The sequence below is a fragment of the Homalodisca vitripennis genome, chromosome 1, assembly GCF_021130785.1.
Source record: "Homalodisca vitripennis isolate AUS2020 chromosome 1, UT_GWSS_2.1, whole genome shotgun sequence".
In the NCBI taxonomy this organism is placed as follows: Eukaryota; Metazoa; Arthropoda; class Insecta; order Hemiptera; family Cicadellidae; genus Homalodisca; species Homalodisca vitripennis.
Window position 1 is genome coordinate 32496873 of NC_060207.1, and position 24233 is coordinate 32521105.

The following is a 24233-nucleotide window of genomic DNA, read 5'->3' on the forward strand; positions in this document are numbered from 1 at the left end:
ATAAGTGGTCATTTGTTCTAACTGAGTAGGGAATGACAGTTTTGTTCCAAATATACGTATACATACTGGTCAAAAAATTAAATTTTTCAGATTCCATCTCAAGAATTGAAAGAATGCAAATATTTAGGTGCAAGGCTGGAGGTATTGACGAATCCCCGAAAATATGTGTGTAGCATGGATATTGTAACCAACATGTAACTATGCAGACAGCAATTCCCCAAAAGATATTGATTGATACTAGGCAGTAATTTTGCGTGTAATCATACCTAGACAATGATTTATAATTCAATCAAATCTTGAATACACATTTCGTAGCTAGGGGGAGGGGGGAAGGATTGATTCATTGTGAATGTTGCGTCTAGCTCCAGGTCAACTTCCTCTTAGTGCAACGTTTGGAATCTGACGCTGTCAAAGACGAATCCTTCTTTTGTCGAATCGACGTAAAGAGTTCATTTGAACATCTTCCTCGCTGACTCTTTGAATCTTTTCAAACGAACATGACTTCAGTTTCAATAATCTTACTAGCTGAGCATTAGTGAAGGCAATCACTCGGGGGTGGAAAAATCTAATTTATCTTAGTCTGTTTCTTTCTCCGCACAAAATCTCGAGAACCTGCTAACCTATAGACTTGACATTTTGCATGGAGCTTAGAGAATTTGGCTGGACGAACATTTTTACATTTGGTTATATGGGTAACCATGATGGCAACGATAAAATCGCAGAATAAGTCAATTTGTAAACTGAGTATAATAACAGGACTTTTTGCATGCGACTTCAGATAAGCCTCTTACACGACATGTGGTGTGGCGTACTCTTAACTTATTATTTAATTGTATTACATTGAGTGGGAATATTATGTCATTAATAATTGGACATAACACGTGAAATGTATAATGTATTTTAACATAACATCGAATATTAAATTTATTTCCATGCTAGACATTTCTCAAAGAAGGAGAAAATAATAATAAAAAAATTGGTCAGTTAAAAATAATTACTTTTGCATAAGACACTTGTGATGGTTTAAAATATTTATGGCTTTTATTATAAATGATTAAACTTTTTCTATGTAATTAGGTTGTATTTTTACACAAATTGTTTTATTTTTATAAAATATAACCAAATCCAAATAGATTTTATATATTAAAGATGATAACGGGATGGTGAAAAATCAATTATTGCGCTATAATTGTAAGCTGACGAAATCCCTAAAGTTATTGTCCTGGTTATTGTAAAGTCGATATGAAAGTTTAAGTGACATTTAAGGGGTTAGCTTCCCTCAAACCCAGGGAGGTTTAAATGGCGTTCACCCACCCCAAACTGTTTACTGTGGCAGCTTGAAAAGGCCTCCAAGACTTTATACGTAGTTAGAAAGAAAATAACAGCTGTAAACAAATAATAGATCCAATGATAATAATTAGCAAAACCTATTTGTATTTTGTTATGAATTGAACGGCTTATTATTGATTTTTATTTACACTTAAGTTACTCAGATAATGCTAGAAATGGAATTCGAATTTACTGAGATCTTGAATGAACTGTATGCGATTTTTAAATATCAAGGATATAAAGTTTGAAGTTCATAATTAATTCAATACAATATTTTACAGATTGTAGCCATGTGAAGTCAAAAATAACTTATTAACAACGGCCTCTTACAACTAATATTGTAAAATGTACTTTTGTGTATAGTTTCTTTGCATCTACGTCTAATATGTATATATGTATATTTAATCTTACTGTATAATTAGTTGCTCTTTAGGGAATGTTATAACGAAATAGAGTGATCAGTGCAAGGTAGGACTAAAATCAATTTACAACTTATACTCGGTTAGTAATACAAGTTGATGTCTTAAAAGATGCAGCTTCGCAAACAAATACTAAGACAGGAAACCTGGTATGGCAGGCACAAAGAAACCGTGCTAGAATATTTGATTGATCAATTTCCAGATGCAGCTTCGCAAACAAATACTACGACAGGAAACCTGGTATAGCAGGCACAAAGAAACCGTGCTAGAATATTTGATTGATCAATTTCAAGATACAGCTTCGCAAACAAATACTAAGACAGGAAACCTGGTATGGCAGGCACAAAGAAACCGTGCTAGAATATTTGATTGATCAATTTCCACGTTGCCATTCTGAGAACGGGATGGGACAACGTCCGGGGAGCACGAAAGCCCCGAGTCGGGTGACAAGGCAAGGCAAGGTCGGTCGATAGACAATGACGATGACGATGGGAGGCCGGAGGCCGGCCAATGACTGTTCCCAGTAGGGCGTCTTCTTGTAATGTGAACGTGGCGCTTACAGCTTCATCTGTCTCTGTCTTCTTCGAACAGCAACTTACACCGTCGTCGCCAGCAGTGGTTCTCCGCTCGCTCGATGAGCAGCTGTAAGTTACCCTTGGAATGTATCAGAGGCTCTCGTGGAGGCTGGGAATTCATATCCCTGGAAATGTCAACTGTGCTTATTATCGGATAGCTGTCACAATGATCGCGTGATTGCTTCAGACATTCGTAACAACGTAACAAGCAATTGCAGGACAATCGTACTCACAGTAGCAAATGAACCAATCAAGTTAAAGGCTAAAATATACTATTTTCATTCCACCAAAAAGTACGTGATTACGGAAAGACATATCCAATCCTTCCGTAATCCACATTCAGTCATATTTTTGGGGCCTCCCTTGGGAGATTTCTAGGGCCAACTGAGTTATGTTTTTGTACTTCAGTCTTCCGTGGAAAATAGTAGGCTTGCCATCACTATTTATTCAGAGATAAATTGTCAACTTTCAATCTTTATTCTCCTTCAACATTTACATTAGATGCAATAAAACAATGCACAATCAGAATTTACTAGTAATAAATCTTGCTCTGTTTATACGAATTTTTAGTTATACGCTAAAAAAGTGTCGCGTTACTGTGCTTAAATTAATATTCTTGAACTCACCAGGACAGCCTGGAGGCGATCTCCATACTCGGCCTAGAACAGGGGCAGAAAGTGGTTTGATTTATCAACCACCATAACACATAATTAGGTGGCTGTACTTAAATGTGAAAAGCAAAGATAGTGGAAAATAAAACGAAACTGTAGTGTTGCGTTAAAAGCTCGGCTGGTGCCAGATTAGTGGTCTGCCCCGAGCCCTCTCTGGGGAAGGGTGATTGTATCGATATCTTAAGTGGTAAGTAAAGTGTTTGTTTGAATTAATGAAGAGCATTAGCAGGACACGAGAGCCGGGGCTGGACCACCCTTGGTCTAATTAATTGTTGCGGGCTGCGCCTGCGCCGAGCCGCTGCGCTGCGCTGCGACTGCGCCGTGTTCATGATGTGATGGCGATAGCGCAAGTATGCGCGGTGTCTTCCTCCCCGGCAGACAGAGAAATCTCCTCTCCCCTTCCAGCACTCCTCATATCTTTATTTCTTCTGTTCCAGCCATTTTCTTCTTATGATCCTTCTTATTCCTTGGGGATTATAAATTTGTTTACAGGGAAAGTTAAACATTAAGCTGTTATATTAGCTAAAACAACTGCTAAAATGAAAATCTAAACTCCCTTGAATTTTGTAATTCCCAGATAAATTTTCTTGCCGATGTAAGAGATAAACTATGTACTTTTGATTTGACTGTTATTAATAGTTTAAAGGCCAAGAGCCAATTCGCAGTGTATAAGCACACAACCATGGAAATATATAAAGTTTCCCGTAAGATACAAACCAAGTGAGAAGGGTATCAAAGGATTAATAATATAAAAAGATCCATCGTTCATATTTTTCTTTGCTCACACACATTAAAACAACGGCTACACGTGGCATGGCGTACCCTTACCGTGTTGTATAGGTTTAGACGACCAAAATTCTAGGATTAGTGATACGTTTACAAAATGCCGTTTGGTGCTTAATTATTATTTCTGTTTTATTTAGAATTGATATATGATTTATATTCAAAGCATATTAAAAATGTACAAAAATCCAGAATCACAGAATTGATGGGTTCTATTTAATTACACTTTGTAAACGTAGTTAGCTTAAATACGGTTACCATCGAGTGAACCTATAGAGAATATCCTTAAGTAGTGAGAGATGGACTCTCATTATCTTTGAGCTGGTGATTTTTTTCCAGCTGATGTGAATATTCCTATCTTAAAACTTTTGGTTAAATCCATCCCAAGTTATTTTTAGTACATTTTCTTCCTCCACTGATCTAATGGTACATTTACCGTTGATCACGATGAACTTATCATACCCGTAGGCGTATTTTCATACTATGGAAATATCTCAAGTAATCCATAAAATCGCAATTAGTTTCAATAAAGCACGCTACTGGACGTCCTTGTCTGGAACACAACGCGCGACTGACAACATCGTGGCCGGCGTCAGCTCTCCGTGTATTAGTGATTAATAAACTACCAGGGTGGTCAGTGGTTGTCAAAAGCCAACCTTCGTGGTAACTTTGCCCTCATACGATATTCACACCAGATTTCATTTATCACTACTTCTTTAACATACATTCTCGAAAGCTGCAACCTCGTGATTTATATTTGGCGAAATGAATAAATGTTCAACACGAACTTGAAAATATCTCAAGGTGGGCCAAAACCAAACCAACCAAAACCAAGGTTGGAGAATTTTAACTAAATGTCAGAGGATTCTGTGCGTGTGTCAGTTATGCAAACATTGCCACCTGAAATTAATAAAATTAAAAATTTCATAAACACATCGAAAACTTGTCCATTTAAGTATGAAATGCACGAATTACTACAACAACAGAACATTGATAATCGAACATGACATTTTATAAAATAACTCTTTTAATAAAGAAAAATAAAAAATAGTTTGTTTAGCATATTGTCATACCAAATTTTAAACACTTCTTTAAAAAGTAAACCGGCAATTTATGACGTATGATGCTTTCAAGTATGTTTTTAATTTAGAATATGTGTTGCTCGTTGAAAAATAAAGAAGTATGTATTATTACGTCAGGTTGAAAATTGTCTCAGTTCGAAATTTTAAAAGTAATAAATTGTAGATAGTTACCTAATTATACATTTTTAGCTATACGTATATTTTTAGTTCACTATACACGAAGTTATTCAAAGTTGATTGGACCAAGTCTATTTCGGATAATAGAAATTTCGAATAAAGTGGGCCGCTTCCGGATGGGATTGGTAACTAAAAATCAAAATAGCAGCTTCACGCTCTTATGTCTGCGTTAATAGCGGGCGAATGTCGGTGTTCGGTATTTATAGAATAGAGTACAATTATTAACAGTAAGGAAGCTAATAGCATAATAGTGTGTAAAGCACTAACCCTAACCTTTCCTTGCAGGACAGTTTATAAAATGTATATCATGCTGTAATAATGCATACCAGAATTAACAACAAGAATTTGTTGAATAACTTTCTGTTTGAAGTTGGGTTTATACCGATTTCGACTAGATGATAACGTACTTGGGATAACTACTTTCCGGATAATCCCATGCGTAGTGTATCCGTTATATGTATAATTAATTGTCATACAAAACAACTAGTACTAGTCTTTTACCACTTCCTTGGTAAAGTAATATTAAATTATCCACTCTGGATCACTCTTTCATTTGACAAGTGTGATTAAAACTAATAGAAGTCCTTAAAAATGATTCTTGGGCATTGCCAAAATTATTAAGATCGAGAGCGAAATACACATAAACGAAGAAAAGGGCGAGACGCGCAATAGCAAAGAACCGCATAGAATTTGATACAGCGCGACTTTTGAGACGGAGAATAAATAAATCTCGCTGATTACAATCAGTCTTGACACGCGAAAGGCCATAACTCACCCAAATCAGACGTTGCCGAAACGCAAATTACAATCTATGTAAATACGACAAGCAGATTATTTCCTGACACGAGGAGGCGTAAATCTGCATTAGGACGTTCTGTCGGGTCGTGCGAGAGTGCAACGTCGCTTTAACAAACAATTAGGCGAGTTGGCAATAAATCCCGCTAATGAAAGGTTGCAGCTGATAAGTCAGCTGATAAGATCAGGGCATCGAACGAGCCACGGCAGCGCGCCTGGTTGCAAAATGTGGAAACACCGCGGGCATTAATATTACACACTAGCCGATTATGAGATTCCCTTCGCATTCTCGGGATTGTTACAAGTTGTGATTCCGGAAACTAGTTGTGTTTATATCTCTTCTAAAGTGTTTCAGTTGTAAAGCGAAAATATTGGAGATTACCCATCATTTCCGCCTTTGAAATTTTTTATTTAATATTTTTGGAAGAATTCGGGATAAATCAATTGTTATATAACATTACAATATTGTGTAATACTGAATGAATAATTCCCGAATGTGTAAAATTCTAAAAATAAAATAAACAAATTCATAAAAACAGACCAAAAATTGATTATAATTATAGACCAAGAACATTTTTTTTAAATATTTTTGAAAGTATTTGGGGTAAATCTATTGTTATGTAAAATTTCAACATTGTGTACTACTGAATGAATAATTCTTGAAGGTGTAATATTCTAAAAGTAAAATAATCAAATTCATAAAACACAGAGTAAAAATTATTATAATTATATACCAAGAAAATTATAGACCAATATGTTTATTTTATAGATTTCCAAAAATGTTTAATTTAAAGTAATTTTCCTCCGAAACACTCGTTTACGGACAGGGACGCCTGGTTGCTCTTTTGCATACATTGATTAGCCAACAATAACTCATATCATGAAGCTTGAGCCAAACCTTGTCACTGTAGGTCAACACTGTCACTGTCTGTGCGGCATGTTCATTAATTACACTGATTGTTATTAATCGACACAATGCTACGTGGTAGAGCCGCTTGCAGCGTGCGGCGCGAGCTTGGAGGTCGCCCATTGATGTGTTTTATTGGAACTAATCCAGCCAATTTATGGCTTTCCTCTAATTACCTTTACCGACGTTTTAAAGATCAATGTCGGGATGCGATCACAGCATTTCAACAATACATCTTTGATTTGGCTTGCTAATGAAGAGTTTGCGGTTAACGCCCAACCCACAGTATCCCTGCCTGTTTTATGTTGTATTGATGCCGATAAATCTAAAATTAAATCTGCATGTGTTTCTATAAAACTTGGTGTTGATTTGGAGAAGCATGCTGATTATTATACTGTAGACTTTGACTATACCAAATATAAATACATCCAAAATAGTTTTTTAACAAAATATCCTCTTTTCAGCGATTCCAATACATTATCACGAGCAAAGAATTACACAATGAAATGATACTACATTTTCTGACGACCTGTTTTTTTTTTTTTTTTTTTTTTTTTTTTTTTTTTTTAGTGTGCAAAATGCTTACGAAAGCTCTTTGGAAAACCAAGATACATACTTTGAGACTTTTGAATTTTACACGCGTTTTCTACATTCAACCACCTTGAGTGATATCTATGCCAAATATGCTCTTTATTTGAGGATTATTTAAGATGGTACATAAATGATGTCTTAGTTTATCTCTCATAAAATGACGGCGAGGCCATCTATGGTGAAAATTGACATCTGCAATAACCATTTGTAGTACAAATGTGCCTCATATTATTTTAATACTAGATGCTCAGTCATTCATTTTTTGCAAAAATATTGATTGTTATTGTTTGACGTAACCTTTTTCTTTGACTCGAAACGAATAAAATTCAAATTATCCAAGCAACGTGCTTAAGAGAGTTTACTTAATCACGTCCATTGAAATTACTGAATGTGTAGCGTTCAAGGTTCTTATTTAGTCAACAATCAAACTGACATTGAAGTTCCAATAGTAATTCAGGCGATATGTTAATCAGTATTCAATCTGAACTTCTGACCTCTTATCATTGACCCAATAAAACAGTCTTGACCGATTAGCAAATCTTCATTGGAGCAGGTCATAAGGGTTTCTTTTATTAGAGCAGAGGGCAGATAATTGAGAATATACTTTTATGAATGTCGCCTTAACCCAGTATCTTTCTAAACATATAGTGACATTGCAGTTATACTAAGAATAATAATAAAATAGCATATGGTTTAATACTTATCTGCAGAATTTTGATCTGATATGGGTGCATGTTCAATTACGATAACAATAACTATTGGTTTCATGAATTCCAAACGGCTAACAAAGTAATGTTACTGAGAACGGTGTAAACAGTATGTACTAAATTAGACAAAATGTGTTCCATGAAGCTTTATATCGCTAAAGATGACCATTGTCATTAAGACCTGTATCTGTGCAACATGACGGACGTGACCTTGGATAGCGGCCAGTAGATCCAGACAATGCTATCAGCTATCATAAATATTTAGTGTGCTGTCTGGCCGGATAGCACGATGATGTGCAGGGAACTCCCGCCATAGCAGGAAGAGAACTAATTTTACTACATTTAGGAATATTTATAAATGTTAGGAAATGTAAACTTTTCTCAGCTGTTAAATGTATTCAGATAATGTTTATCAATTTTTCAGAAATATAAAATTGTTTTAAGAGTATTATATTATAGGTGACATATTACAATAATAAAAAAACCCGAAAATGTATATTTATATATTTTATAAATTAAATTGAAATCACAACACAAAGTTAAGACTCTTTTAAAATGTTTACCACTAATCCGCTGTACTTATTGAAACATTCACAATGTCAAAAAAGAAGCTCGTATTAGTAAAGTGTTATGTTGTATTAATGAAGCTGTTAATACTGTTAATACAATAATAATGCACGCTTTAAAAATAATAATACGCAGTATTATATAAAAATGATTTACCAATTAGATCTGATTTTATAGTAATTTTCGTTCCCAGCCTTACACAAGACTGTAAAGAGGAAAGCTGTTAAAGTCTCCCTTACAACTTTATCAGTACGCACAAACTTCTACATTGTCGTTTCTCTTATGCAATAACATTTATTTTGAACTCGATGTTGATAAAGCCTATCGTAATATTACTTTAAGTAGCTGGAAACTGTAGGATCGAGAAGATACTCATGCCTAGGTTAAACGTGTATCAAGGCAACAGCGAATGTAACACGTCCATTTGTGTGAAGAGTGTCTTGAGTTACGCAGGTGTCTGGCGGTAGTTGATTTGAGAACAGCTGATAGTGGGGCGACAACTCTTTCCTGAATTCACATCTTTGGTTAATGGGGAGAAAGGGATTACTTTAGAAACAGTCTAATAACTACAAAATACGTGAAAAACAATATACTGAACAAGGTTTTTTATGATTGAAAAATTGTGTATGAAATCCATAATAATGTCAACTTGATTAATAATACATTACAGATTTCATACGTGCTAAGGCATGAATATATATATATATTAGAGCATTAAACCATATATTATAATCTAGAAGCCTTTTTGATTGCATTCTGTTTGATAAATCTTAAAATGATTTTTCGTCCTGATGTATTATAAAAATAATACATTTATAATTATTTCGTGTGTTTGTGCAATAACTACATGATAATATAAATCTAATGCACGATGAGATGTCTTATTGGTTGATGTGTCAGGCTACACCAAAGGGGACGATACTTCTTTTCGTCTAATATATCCGTATTTTGGTAACACATTTAGGACGCGTAAGAAGAAAGTACAACTGATCATTATGAAAATGTTTGTGTAGTGCATTCACATCAACAAGGTAATTTTCTCCTCTTTCATGATCACTGGACACGGTATTATGCAGTTTAAAAGCGCAGTGCGTTTGAGGGTTTAAGCTGATATCTCTGCTACTTAAAGGAATCGCGGGTAGGGCTCCCAACACAGGGAACTTCGCAGCAGGTGTAAAAGTGACCACTAGAGTCGCAAGGACTTTGATGGGCTGGGTGATCCATCTACCTCCTCACAATTATAATTAGACAATCGAGTGATTACAAATTTGAGCAGTTAGACATAAACTTCAGATTTTCTAAACTACGTAGAGCAAAGTGCACACATCAGTAAATGAAGGAAACCAACTGTTGTCGATGGATCTTTTTTGTCTTTGATTTTTATGAGATTTCCGATGACATATTGCTACTGCACGTAATGAATTTGATTAGCATAGTTCAAGATCTAGACGAATTGTTTACTGTAGTTGAGCATCTTTGCTAACTCCATATCCCACCAAGTTCTATAGTTGTGTTACAAACTACTCATCACTCTTTAAAAGGGAATTAATAGGTCAATGACAAATAATGGGCGTAGTAGTTTCGAGTAATATATTACAGATTTAAACAGAGATGGAGTTTGATGAGGATTGTGCCAGGATCACCGGTTGAACTATCTGACACCGGCAGTTGCAGGAGATACGTTCGCAGGCGGACAGACCACTCTGCCCTGCCCTTGATCGCATCTGTCTTCTCTATTTACTGCCATTGTCTCCTTCCAATTGCCAAACGCTGCTGGTGACCGCAAGCACTTCTCAGAACTTCACAGTTCCCATCAACTTATCGAACTCCCCCCATTGTTCTGCTGCATTTGCGCATTCCAACAGAACTTTGTCTATTTCCTTTTGGACCGCTCTCATGCATGTGGTCTTCTTATTGACGCCACCAAAGGTTACAATCTTTCCTTGGCTTTTTCTTTTGGAAGGATTTAATTGAAATAGCATCCGTAAACCAATGGCAAACCAATTTTTGCAGCTCGAACTTTTTACTATACTTGACGTCTTGACGTTGTTATGCTTTCATTTAATAATGGTGTCGTATTTACAAAGTGACCCATATGAAATGTTCTTTACAGCGTAACATATGAATCTGAAGCATATGTGTAAGCTAGCCTTTCGTTATAAAGGTAAAATCGAAGTAAAATGTATTGGTACAATACAAAAGTTTACTAATACATTTCTAATTTTAAATTACTAATTATACCTATACCTACCTAATGCCTATTACACTGTAAAATAAAGTTATTATTCAGTCTAATATATCTTATATACTGTAAAATCTTGACAATTGATATTGTTAGTTCTAATATTTTTCTACATTTTACTTAAATTTGCCTTATTACGTTCTGGTTTAATTAAATACTCCACTTTTATTGTATAGATTTATTTCGTTCGATAGTAATGTTTTTTCCATACGGACTGGTTTTATGTGTGGTGCTTCTGATATATGTATAAATGTAAATATTTGTTTAGTTTCATCGTAGAAATTTTTTGTACATTATGTCTTTTAATAAAGTGCAAGTACAAAATTACCAGGCATAAAAGAGATCCTTACGGAACACCTGATTTTGTGTCGTCTCTACTAAATTTTCATAGAACACACACCCACGTTCATAAAAAAACTCAATGAAATATATCAATCTGTGTTTTCTTATTAACAAATTGTACCAAAACAAATATTATTAGTGTCTTATTATTCCGAAATTTTTAATTAGGATATGAATTGTTCATGTCGAAGGTTTTCCAAGTGGCATGATATTCCTATTTCGTTATTTTATCACCTAGCAAACATATTGCTCATGATATACATTTAAATATTTTATGAACAGTCGATTTTATTTTTCTAAATAAAATAAAATAATAATTTTGCATATGCAGGCCTACGCTCTCAGGATGGACGTATTATCAATCTTGAAGTACGTTGAACTTCGAGGTTTGTCATCACTGTGGCAGACATTAATTGATCCCTATGCCCGTCTGTACTCGTTGACTCTGGTATTGAACTATACTTCTTGCATAACCGCCATATTCTGACCTCATCGTCAATGTGTCCGTTCCAATTAAAAACAATAATCAAACTGCCTGACAGTATCAGCTGTGAACATAATTGCTCGTGTGTTTTAAGCACATTTAGTTGCTGTTGGAATGTGCACTGAAGAGGGGGTCAAACTAGCCAAGCGTCAAACAATAATTGAATAAGGGTAAATACTGGTTAAGTGATGCAACAATTTATTGTTAACAGCCACAACGCTAACATGGCTGTTGTAAGCGTAGATGTGCACGTCTTTGCACTGGAGTGCAATGTTTGTGTTTGAACAGGTGATGTGCAGTTGTTACGTAACCCGATACATGGTCTCATACACTGTAACATCTGTTTTGTAACGCTTTTCCACCTTGTACGATAAGTTTACAGCCTTACTGTGTTTTTAATTTTTATTAAAGCGACAATATTTACTGAATGTTTAATGTTGAAGAATACCAACATTTAATTTGTATTAACCATTGGTAAAAAAACGGCACCTCAGATTTTTCTGTGAAGTTGCGCACTCAACAAACTATTTCCTGAGTTTGACAAATACATACGGAAAACTTAGGCTTATTTAAACGTTCTAATATTAACATTTTAATAAAGACTTGACATGTTCTTTATCCTACAGTAAAAGAGATTTATGTTATTATATTTTTTGAAATTGCAGATTTTCAATGAATGGATCGTAAAGCTCAATACATGGCATGATAGAGAAGAGAATCAGAAGTGCATAACATATTGCTATTATCTCTGTAACTCGTGGAAGAGAAGGCACTTATCATCTTACAATTCTGCTGTAGTGACTCTCAGACCAAGAGTGCTTTTAAATTTGAGTTAATATAAATATTTTGTTAAGTCATCCATTAAGCAACTCCAATCATCAATTGAGCAAGGCGTGATGTAAGAAAACCTTTCCTTTCCTGAGCTAGAATAATTTCAACCTAGTAAATAGTATTTGTTCTTAATGAGTACTTTTAACATTTTATTCTCAATTAAGCATTGTTTGTAACATTTTCCGATTAATGGCAATTATTGTGGTGTACAAGTTGTTCTTCTTCTTAAACTGAAGTCAGAGGAGGAAGTCTAGAAGAACCTTTTTACAGCCCACGAGGAAAATCCAGTTTTTTACCAACCAGTTCTTTGCGATTTTATGTGATGGATATTGAAATTATTAATTAATTATTAAATAGTCCAACACATAAAAAAATAAACTACAGATTCGTTTCTGCATCAAACTGAACAGAAGTTCGTGAGCGATTTTACACCTCTAGCTTGCCTAAACCCTTAAGTCGTCCAGAGCATCCATCATCGTCCATGAAGTGATCTCCTGTAGGAGCATGACTGCCACTAGCAGGTCCACGCCTCTCGACTCCTGCTAATCAAGAGTAATTGGGGTTAAAGCGTCACGTCCACAGTTAATTATTCTTTCAGCAAGCATATAATTCCAGCCTTGTCCGATATTAATTACGGCCGACAGCCATTAATTGACGGCAGGTCGCGGTCGCGGATTGCGGCTAATAAACATCGAGTGGTTCACACCAGCTTGCGTCATTTTGGCAACCGACCCGTCCATTATGTTACCTGGGTGAACTATTAACTCCGGGAGTGCTTGCCATATCTCATTCCTCATAACTGGGGCTCTTTAAGGTGTCGGTATGATTCACCATTCTACGTTTAGCTTCGTGATTTAGTTTTTTCGTTGAAATGGTTTGTGTGTATACTGAATAATAGCTTACACAATAAATCACACAATGCTATACATTGAGGTACGAAAATTGAGCGCTCGGACTGCACTCTATAGAGTGAGAGGCTCAGATTGGTTCAATAGCAAACATGTGAACGGTAACAATATAGCGCGGCCCTAGTATCGAGTCTCAGAAATAAGTGAAATAATCCCCCTGATCTCAGCACATCACGTCCGTATGAACGATGTAACTCCTTGGTTACTGATCAAAGATAGCAGGTAATATTTTCTTTCGACTTATCAATCTTGACGCCACTATATGAAACTTCATCCCCATATAGTTTAATTTGCATTTTTGATTAGATTTAGGTTGACTAGAGCCAAAGGAAACTTAAACTTTAATTAGGACTAGTTACAAATAATTGATAAGCAGGATGAACTAGGCATACAATAGCTTCGTCTGTAACTAAATTGCAAATGGACTTATTTTATTTTTAAAACATTCCAAAAACGTGTCATAGTATTAGATGTGTTGAAAATTAAAGCACAACCATATTAGAAATGTAGGCTTGAAAAGTGTTTAATGTAACTACGAAGTTATATACATCTTCAAATACTTTTGTAGTTATTTGTTGTTGTAGTTACAGTGTGCATTTTGGATTCGAAGAATCCATATTCAGGTATTTTTTGTACCTGAACCTACAAGTACAAAATATTTAATCTTCGTACTTGAAGCAGAACGTTTGTTTATTTAACTTTAAGTGCATTCATTTTGTATTTCATATTAGTGTAAAAGAACCAAACGGTATATTATTCTTTACCTCTATTCTTGAATGTGTGAGGCTAAAGAATCGTACTCGCGTTTCCTGTTGCTATGGGACAATACAAATCTAAGGAGATGTTTTAATTTTATTATTTGATTACTATTATAATCTTCAATGGTAACTATACAACTTAAGTTAACAGTGTATGAATGTACAATAATGTTTTGTGTGAAAATTTAAAGATGTTAGATGGATTTAGTATTGAGCATGTTACTGTAGTGTGGAAAATACTGCCCTATGTGTTACACGATGAAAAAGATAATTTACGACTATCTGAAGTATTCGACCCCTCGTAAAAATTAATTGGCTACATTCTTTCTTTTCAATGGAGGGCATTCTTTAATCTGTTTTCGCAGCCTTGCTTTTTGTTCGTACTGTTTTCGCAAACTTCCAAACAAAGGGGTAACTGCCTTCTTAATAGAGCACCCATGACTTTGCATTACCTTTGATGTTTATTGACCGACCTTGGGAAGATTTGGTGGTTGCTGAGATCAGCTGTGACGTCGTCACGAAGGTATTTACACTAGCGAATGTGTAGACATCTTCAAGGACAATGTTCTCAACATCAGTTGTATTTTGTTGTGGCAGATCCTCTGTTTCCATGACGAGAAAATTGCTCTTTTAATGTGGTGATTATGTGAAAACAAGAGACGACGTGCCGCAACCTTGGCATCTTGTCAACCTTCTCACTGTCCTAGTGTAGTGACCAGGTGTTGTTGTCGTCATTGTTGTCATCCCGAGCGGACACAATAGTTACAGCGATCACGGGTAGATATTCGGTGATGTGTTACCTTGGCACCTCGTCAACCTTCTCACTATTCTAGTGTAGTGAGTGACCAGGTGTTGTTATCGTCACTGTTGTCATCCCGAGCGGACACAATAGTTACAGCGATCACGGGTAGATATAGTCGGTGATGTGTTACCTTGGCACCTCGTCAACCTTCTCACTATTCTAGTGTAGTGAGTGACCAGGTGTTGTTGTCGTCATTGTTGTCATCCCGAGCGGACACAACAGTTACAGCGATCACGGGTAGATATTCGGTGATGTGTTACCTTGGCACCTCGTCAACCTTCTCACTATTCTAGTGTAGTGAGTGACCAGGTGTTGTTGTCGTCACTGTTGTCATCCCGAGCGGACACAATAGTTACAGCGATCACGGGTAGATAGTCGGTGATGTGTTTACCTTGGCACCTCGTCAACCTTCTCACTATTCTAGTGTAGTGAGTGACCAGGTGTTGTTGTCGTCATTGTTGTCATCCCGAGCGGACACAATAGTTACAGCGATCACGGGTAGATATTCGGTGATGTGTTACCTTGGCACCTCGTCAACCTTCTCACTATTCTAGTGTAGTGAGTGACCAGGTGTTGTTGTCGTCATTGTTGTCATCCCGAGCGGACACAATAGTTACAGCGATCACGGGTAGATATTCGGTGATGTGTTACCTTGGCACCTCGTCAACCTTCTCACTATTCTAGTGTAGTGAGTGACCAGGTGTTGTTGTCGTCACTGTTGTCATCCCGAGCGGACACAACAGTTACAGCGATCACGGGTAGATAGTCGGTGATGTGTTACCTTGGCACCTCGTCAACCTTCTCACTATTCTAGTGTAGTGAGTGACCAGGTGTTGTTGTCGTCACTGTTGTCATCCCGAGCGGACACAACAGTTACAGCGATCACGGGTAGATAGTCGGTGATGTGTTACCTTGGCACCAGTTCAAGGAGTCACTAACACTGCAAGCTCACTTCCCGGTGTTGGTGTCATGATTCAATCAGAGGACACCCACAATCCGCTTGCCGCCTGCCATTCACCCGAGCTTTATCTCTACCTTATTGATGAGGCGAACAACTTGGCCGTATCAGATCGATCTTTTGGGTCAGGAAACACAACACGTTGGGGATAAATTTAGACGGATACAGATGGGGCTATAGATTCTCCTTTACATTGCCAGTTTATAGTTTGAATTATTTAGTTCTCAAGTTAAATAAATTTACTTATTTAAAATATCTAAATATGATTGTAGTCTTTTGAAAAATCACCAAACAAATTACAATATACTCGTTTGTACAAGTTTGTTGTTAAGAAGTGCACCGGAATGAACAATACAGAGAGGTTAAACGCTTTTAACTACTAGTAATCTCAATACGTTGTGCTCATTTTTAAAACCTATGTTTATTCTTATTCGTCTTTCAATTTTAACATTTTTCTTATTTAGCGCAAAATTTAAATTAAATTTATTCATAGAATAAATCATACATTACACAAGATTTGCCTTACATAAATTTTCCAAAAAAATTGGTCTTTATGTATACGAAAAATAGTTATCATTTACATCTCAATATACATAATATCTTTGTTATTTTAAAAGATTATATGACTTGTGGCATAAAAATTAACACTATACCTAATTTTATCAATTTATCACAAAAATATAGCTTTATGATAAATTTAACATTAAACAGGCCTAAAATTACATAAAAAACAATAATTTGAGAAAAATATAAACATACGAATGCTTCCATTCACGGCAGATCTGTGCGTAGCAATGCGCCTGTTGCGAGTACGTTTTATACAATTTGAAAAGTACTGGCTGTATAAAGTTCAGCTCCAAGCTGTATCACAACATTCGGCACTTTGTGATAGTTTTTATGTGGCTTAATTGAAAGTTATGTTTTTCAAACCAGTTCATTTGTGAAAGTTCATATGAACGGATTATAAGATTTTATGCAGATACTGCAGACATCTATGTTAGAGATCAATGGGAATTTATGCAGATGGCCGTATAGTTGGGAAAGGGTTAAAACAATTAAAATATCGATATTTATCGGTTTAACATGTGTTGATTAAATATAACTTTCCACAACCAGGCATAAATGGTCTTTAATCCATTTTAGTGGTATAAAATGAAAACTTACGTAACAGTCGGTTTGTACTGTGATATTCTAGAGTAATATCATTGACTTCCTCTATTAAGCTTACTTTCTTATTTCCTTAAGAATACTACTTATGTGCCATTTTCGTGTTAGAACCTCTTGGTCTGTCAAACGGAGTTGATTGAGTAATCTGCTCAGACGGTTATGTGTACTGTAGGTAAAAGTCAAGGCCGCGTTCTCGCGTGAAGGTGTCCGATCACTAACTAACAACTCTGGGGGCTACGCCACACTGGGGCGAGATGATAACTATGATCGTGTGATCTTTTATCTCTCCAGGGTTGGCGAGAGGTCAGAGCTTAATTAACAGACTACTTCCGTGAGGTTGTGTACAGTAAGCGACAATAATCTGTGGTTCACCTTCCTTGTTGTTACCAACTAGTAGTTATTGGTAAGTGAGAATCTACTTGTGAGCCCCTCTTAATATTGTACGGTTTTTAGTTGTAACAATTAAAAAAATAAAATTAAACAATTTTTTTATTACAGCCCTTTTAGATACGTTTTCTGAATACAAGAATAGATAGAACAATACTTAATCTTTCCATAACGAGTTGTAAGCGTTTCAACAAATTTTAGGAATATTTGATACCCTTATAGGGCCTTATACTCAGGCCCAACGATAAAAGATTAAACATGAGGACTTTTATGCATCTGAAAAATGACTGAAACGAACGACACATCTTTTATTTTTTAAATCATATTTGTAATTATTAAAAACAACATTTTCTTAAGATATGTGGCATAAAAAAGTTCTACCTTAAATAAGTGGTACAGTAACGTATATGATTTCTTTCATATTTAAAATACTTACAATTTTATCTTCAGCTGTTTTTGTTGGGCTTAGTTGACCAAATTTAACCAAATTTCCTACTTTACATTCTTGTAATTGTTCATGGAGCGATAAAAACAGTTTTGTTTACTTTTATCTTATTTACACCGTCAGCCCCATGAGTATATGTTACTTACTACTCAGTAAGTGTAAATAAGATTAACTCGAATCTTAACGTGGGCCTGACAGTGTTAACATTGTGTACATTAGCTAGTCCAGTATTACTATATAACATTATCAGCCCCAGGAGGGTATGTTACTGTACAATAAGTGTCAGTATTATTATTGTGCTTCACGTGGAGCAGAGAGCGTTACCATTGTGTACTTTGTCTTCATCTTCCTCTTTAGCTAGGGCTAAAAGTTGCAAAACGTCTTTTTATTTTTTTCTGACTAACATATGACGAGTAATTTTCAAATTAAGGTCTTTTATAGTGGCATGTTTTAATAGCTGTTATTAAAAGTTACCAATAATAAATTGCCCTGACAGTAATTCCAATTCCATCTTTATTCGAAAAATATACAATTACTTTCCTTTTAAAATGATAACACATAATGGTATACATTATCTTAAAATATCATTGTATATGTTTGGAAAAAAACATGTGAGCTATGTCATATTTATTTCACAGCTATCCAAAACTTATATCTAATAAAATATCTAACAACAATTGACATTGAGTTTCACTCCGACTATCAACCTATTAATTTCCTAGAATAATCTTTAAATATTATTACAAATTAAATCATAAAAATTATAAATCTTCAACTAAAAACCTTCTTGTATGACAATGATATTGCAGCTACCAAGGAAGCCCAGATGCTAATACCATTGACAGCAGCAGCTGCCGATAAATAGTGACTTCATTAGGACTGGAGCCTTGTCTAGGATCATGGTACACCGCTGTTCCGGAGAGAAGGTGTCTGAGTGCAACAATAATTGATAGCCTTATTTGCCACCTACCAAGATTTTCCGCTTGGCACCGACCCACCGCCTGTACCTAAATGGCATTCAATGTTACATGTACCCTCGTGAAGGTCTGCCTTTCAATTGAATCGACTCCTGTTTCTGCCAGAGCCTACGAGTCAATCTGCTTCCCTTTCAGAATCACCCGCATTTCCTACACATGCCTGTCTTCGTAATTTATTCATCATTAAGCAATTAGTTATGTTGATCTCCCTGTTTTTCAAGGTCTTCACTGGACGCGAATCTTTTTATAGACACCTGTATATCGCCAAAGCTTTGGGTTTTTCGTGCTAAATACTTATGATCGGTAAAGTACGTAAATATATGAAGATAACTTTTTACATTAACGGGAACATGTATTTGTGTAACTAACACCTTTCCGGTTGTTCAGCAAGGTTTCTGGTTCACACCACGAAGAAACATTGATTACCAAATATATTATTGAGATATTTCGACCTCAACTCCGATCAGAAGTTAAGGCGTGAAATTGGTTTCCGGTTAGAATAATTTGTTATGTTTATAGAAAACTTTCCCCGCAGTTCTTTAGGACACAATTCCCGAAGACAGGACAGGTAGAAGCATTTGTTACTATTCTACTAAGACTTTTAGGAATTCAAAGTATAATTAGGAAGTTATAATCAGACCTTAAGAAACGTTCAAAATAAAGCAAGAAATGAAATTATTTTTATTTATAAAAAGTCACTTTTATATAAAAATGTATTAAACGGTTATTTTCTGAAGTTATATTTCAGATATGAATTATCTACATACTGTAAAAACCTCGCAAATTTTGATCTTCAGCCGTTTTAGCTGGCCTGATGACAAAATCGCTTAATGTCCTACTTTAACTCGCTGTGGAATAATTAAAAAGTTTTCTACTTTTTCTTTCTCCTGAGATGTTATTTTCGAGGGCTATGAGTTTAAAATGGAAAAATATTTTCCCAAACAAACATAGATTGCACCACCTTAAACAGAAACTAAGATTGATTTTTTTAGGTTCGCCGATCAAATTCGATCACGTAACTATTATCACGCGGGCTTCAAATCTAGAAAAACGATCAGTTGACAGAATCACGCGTAAATTCAGTGTATTTACAATAGAAGATGATTTTGAACCACAGAGAAGATAAAAAACATAAGTACCACTGGAACAACTGCTCACAGTGCCATCTAACTTGCAGTCCTAAAGTCATCATTGACGTGACGTAACGCAGCACTGGCACATTCTGTTGGCTGGTGTTACTAATTATTAATTTAAGAAAGAAATCATGGTCTGAAATCTGTCTGTCTTATTAAATCCTTTCTTATCAACCATTTAAATGGTTTCGTCTCTATATTAGTGTTTCTTTGCCGAAGCATATTTGGTATTGACATAAACAATTTGGTACCAATCAATTATCAAATATTTGTATACACTTTGAGGTATTCGGAATATGAAATATTCTTGAGATATAAAACCTAAATTTGTACTCAATGTAAGAATTTCTAGATACTTAGTGTCATTAAAGAATCATTATACGAGCTGTTTTTAATGCGCTTTTAGAAAATACGTGCTGAATCCTATCCAGAAACAGTTCCATTAAAGCTGTCAGTCATTTCCACGCACGTTGTAAATCATGCATTACTGCATCATTATGTTAAGTAAGCCATTGTGTGATGCCATGGCGTTTGATCACGCATTAATGATACATCATTTGTACATGCATCGATATTTACATACCTAACATCATAGCGTGCGCAAGAGTCGATTCAGACGTCATAAGCTTCGTGTTAACATGACTTACTTCCTGATCGCAGCTACACTCGTATATGGTACCAGGATTGTATGTGTCTTAGTTACCTTGGTATTTATAAAATATCATTAATATGGCGAGTGACAAGTTACGTCGTCGTAGCTGGGTCGAAGGCTGCACCGCACATTCGCTGTCGAAGGCGACTGTTTCACCCGCCAACTGCTTATCTCCATCTTAATGGCTCGTAACTCTTTCCTTTTTTTATCATCTAACAAAGATATCTACAAGAGATCTAACGGTGTCGCACATTGCTCGATGCTATTTTAGTTTTATTACGAGGGGCTTAACGCAGCAATAAGAATTCCCAGGGGAGATGTAGATTTTATCCGCGCCTCATCAAGTATAAATTGACCGTTTTGGAGGGCCGGTGGCGTAAATCTTTGATCCTGGGGTCGCTAATGTATGTCTTTTGACATCTTGATATACGGTACATAGTTGTTGGACATGGGGATAACGTACGGACACGGACTAAGTGATTTAACAACTTTCAGCTGGACATCGGATGGTCTTATCTAATGACCGGAGTCCATCTCAAGTGATCATCTTTGTGCGGAGCATCTCCTGTCTTACTCTTACTGAATAAATGACCTATCAAAGTTTAGAGGACAAGTTTATTCCGTTGAAACTAATGGTTTTTAATTTACTAGGATGTCTCTTCATTTGGTCTATCGTTGCATTCTTTCCTTTGTATTAGGATAAATGTAGGCTCCACTGAGTCAACGAAAGAGCCTATAAGTCAACTGCCCAACAGCGGAAGCTCTCATAACAAAGACTGAGTCATTAAGACACTGTAATGATGAATAATTGCTACAGTCCTAAAGCCGGAGGCTTTGTGTTACTATAGTCCTCATGTAGAACAAAGAAAGAAATCGTTTCAGATAAGATTGATCTGTATTATAACATTTGGAAATGTCTTTTCGGATCTCAATTTTGTGATTTTTGTACTAAAATGTTTAGAGTATGTTGCAACCTTGAAAAAGCCATATATGATACGATTTTAAATAACGTTAATTAGTCATAAATGTCTTCTTTTTCCTTTGCAGCATTTCCATTTGGTAATTACTTAACAATTGTTTTTCTGCAGCACATAACGACTGTGTTCCTGTTCCAGACGAGTCACCGCGTCCAGCAGACACCGAGGCCCCCGACCCCGACCTGCCCCAACCTCAGCTCATGGAGCTAGTTCGGCCAGTGAAGACCTCGCCCCCGCCCTTACACGAGACCGACCTCCTCTACGGCGGCGACGTACGCCCAGTCCCGGACCCAGAAGGTGAGCCCCACCCCGGTTTCCGGTTATCCCATTGTTCCCGTCACATTACACTGGTCTATCATTATGGCTGTCTGGCCGGCCTTCGCCTAATCTTTATCTTAACGACTGACTTGTTGGCACCGCGCTGCGCTCCAATTTCGGTAAAAATAGGACCGATCCCTCACTCCAAGTGTACAACTCGATGACAAGTTTTGAATTATATAACAGCCGGCTGCCAAAATACTCCTTTAGCGATCGCTTGAAGCACATGTTTCTTGTCTCATCTCAGCATTATTGTAAATCATTGTGAACATCCTCTTTAAAACGTTAAAAAAATTATCACTCTCCTGGAAGCATTTATAATCCCTAACGCGTAGAATGACAGCAGAGCAGTAACATTAGATCATTGAATAAGGAACTGATATTATATCTGTCACCACATGATTAAAACACTGAACATTTGCCAGACACGTAACAAAACAAATTATCTCAAAATATCGCCAACAGCCTTCTTATGTCGGTTGGTTGCCATATTTATACACCAAGGCTTCCAACTTTTAGCGTGTTTATGCAAATCATTGTACATGAAGGTTGATTTTTAATTTCATTTAAACAAGTGGTATTCGTTGATTGCTTCTGTAAAAATAGTTGTACTTATAGGATATTTAACAGATATATTGAGTATAGAACAAATAAATGTTATTTTTAGCCACAGCTATAGTTATAATCATTCTTTATTAGTGATAGATTTGTTACAGCATTCTACATTTTGTAGCAAATATTGTGTAAGTAAGTATCCTCAGATAATAAGATGAGATGGAGTTATAGTACCATACCTAAATTGAATATCATAAATTATGTTTGCTTTTTGTATTATTGATTTGGATACTCTAAAAGGATAGGCTGCTCTTAGAGGAAGAAGGTTATAGAGGTCTTGTATGTTTGTTTTCTGGAGACAGAGAAGTTTGATAGATCAATCAATACTTTTAGATCTCATATAAACTAGAGTACTGATTAAGCTTATTGTTACATTATTCCACACTCTATATCTGTCCTTAGTAAAGAACTTAAGACGTGGCTCTAAAAACTATAATCATAATGCCAACTAAATCTTTTAAAACTAATATTGAAAATCAGTGAAAAATATTACACTTACAATTGACTGTAATATTTGAACTAAAAATCACTTATTTTCATATTCTATACTACTTATTATATTACTTTACTGTTCCTAAACGAAAACATATATTATAATACAAAATAAACGTTGCATAGCTTTAAAAATTGTGCACGAAAATTGTATGATAAATTTTTAAATAACTGTAGAGAACGAAAGAAAAGTGTGTGCTTTTTACCATTTTTGCTTTAACTTTCCAATATTCACAAAGGAGCTTGCCTTTCTTTAAAATATACACGATATACGATTAGCTCTCAATAAGTAACATGTACGAGAAGTTTAATGTAAAATGGATGTGTAATGTTGTAAAGTTTAACAATGGAATAGAAGTTCGAATTTATTTTGAAAAAATGGAGTTCAATTTAACTTTACATTGATCAAAAGAAACCAGTTACCATTTAGATAATCGGTTTGAAAGACTTATTAAATACGGTACAAATAAATGACGTACAAAAAGCATTTTGTTTATACAGTTTCACTTAGTACTATCCTGCTGATCCATTCCTTGCTACCAGACGGCTTGTCACCAGCTTGGCAGAGTGCCACGGCGAGAGAAGACGACCTCGGTCACAGCTTTTAGTTCTGCTGTTGCCTCTGCTGATTGAATAGAATGTTGCTGTATACAATCTATCTTGGGAAGAGCCATATGAAGTGAAGATTGCTCTAACTTTCCATTCCTTGGTACCAGACAGCTTGTCATCACTTTGACAGAGAGCCACAGCTAAAAAAGACCTCAGCCTCAGCTTTTAGTTTTGCAACTTACTCTTTCTCGTATAGTGCTATATTAGGAGAAGATTGTTCAATCGTTCTTTAGTATAATACAGCTTTTCAAGAGCTTGGCAAAATGTAGTTGCAAGATGAGGTTACCACAATCACAACTTTTAGTTCTGAAGTATCTGCTAATTGAATAGAGAAAACTATTGGATATATTTTATGGTGAGTTGTGCAAAATTAATGACATGTATTACAATCCCTTGTATTTTTTAAGGAGCAAAAGTATTTGAGTATTATTAAACATTTTTAATAAATACTATTACCTATTAAACGTTTTAGATAGTATTTACCTCTTCTATTGTTAACGACAATACTGTAAGATTTGCATTTGAAATATTTT

The 24233-nt window shown here is 35.7% G+C and overlaps 1 protein-coding gene across 3 annotated transcripts in view; it reads left to right on the plus strand.

Annotated features, from left to right (window-relative positions):
• The window catches only part of LOC124359499 (A disintegrin and metalloproteinase with thrombospondin motifs 20), a 302767-nt gene that overhangs the window by 101715 nt on the left and 176819 nt on the right, over positions 1 to 24233 (plus strand). For all 3 annotated transcript variants that reach the window (XM_046812275.1, XM_046812294.1, XM_046812284.1), the window contains exon 2: positions 21805 to 21963. In XM_046812275.1, coding sequence (XP_046668231.1) covers positions 21805 to 21963 — 159 coding nt within the window. The remainder of the gene's footprint in view (positions 1 to 21804; positions 21964 to 24233) is intronic.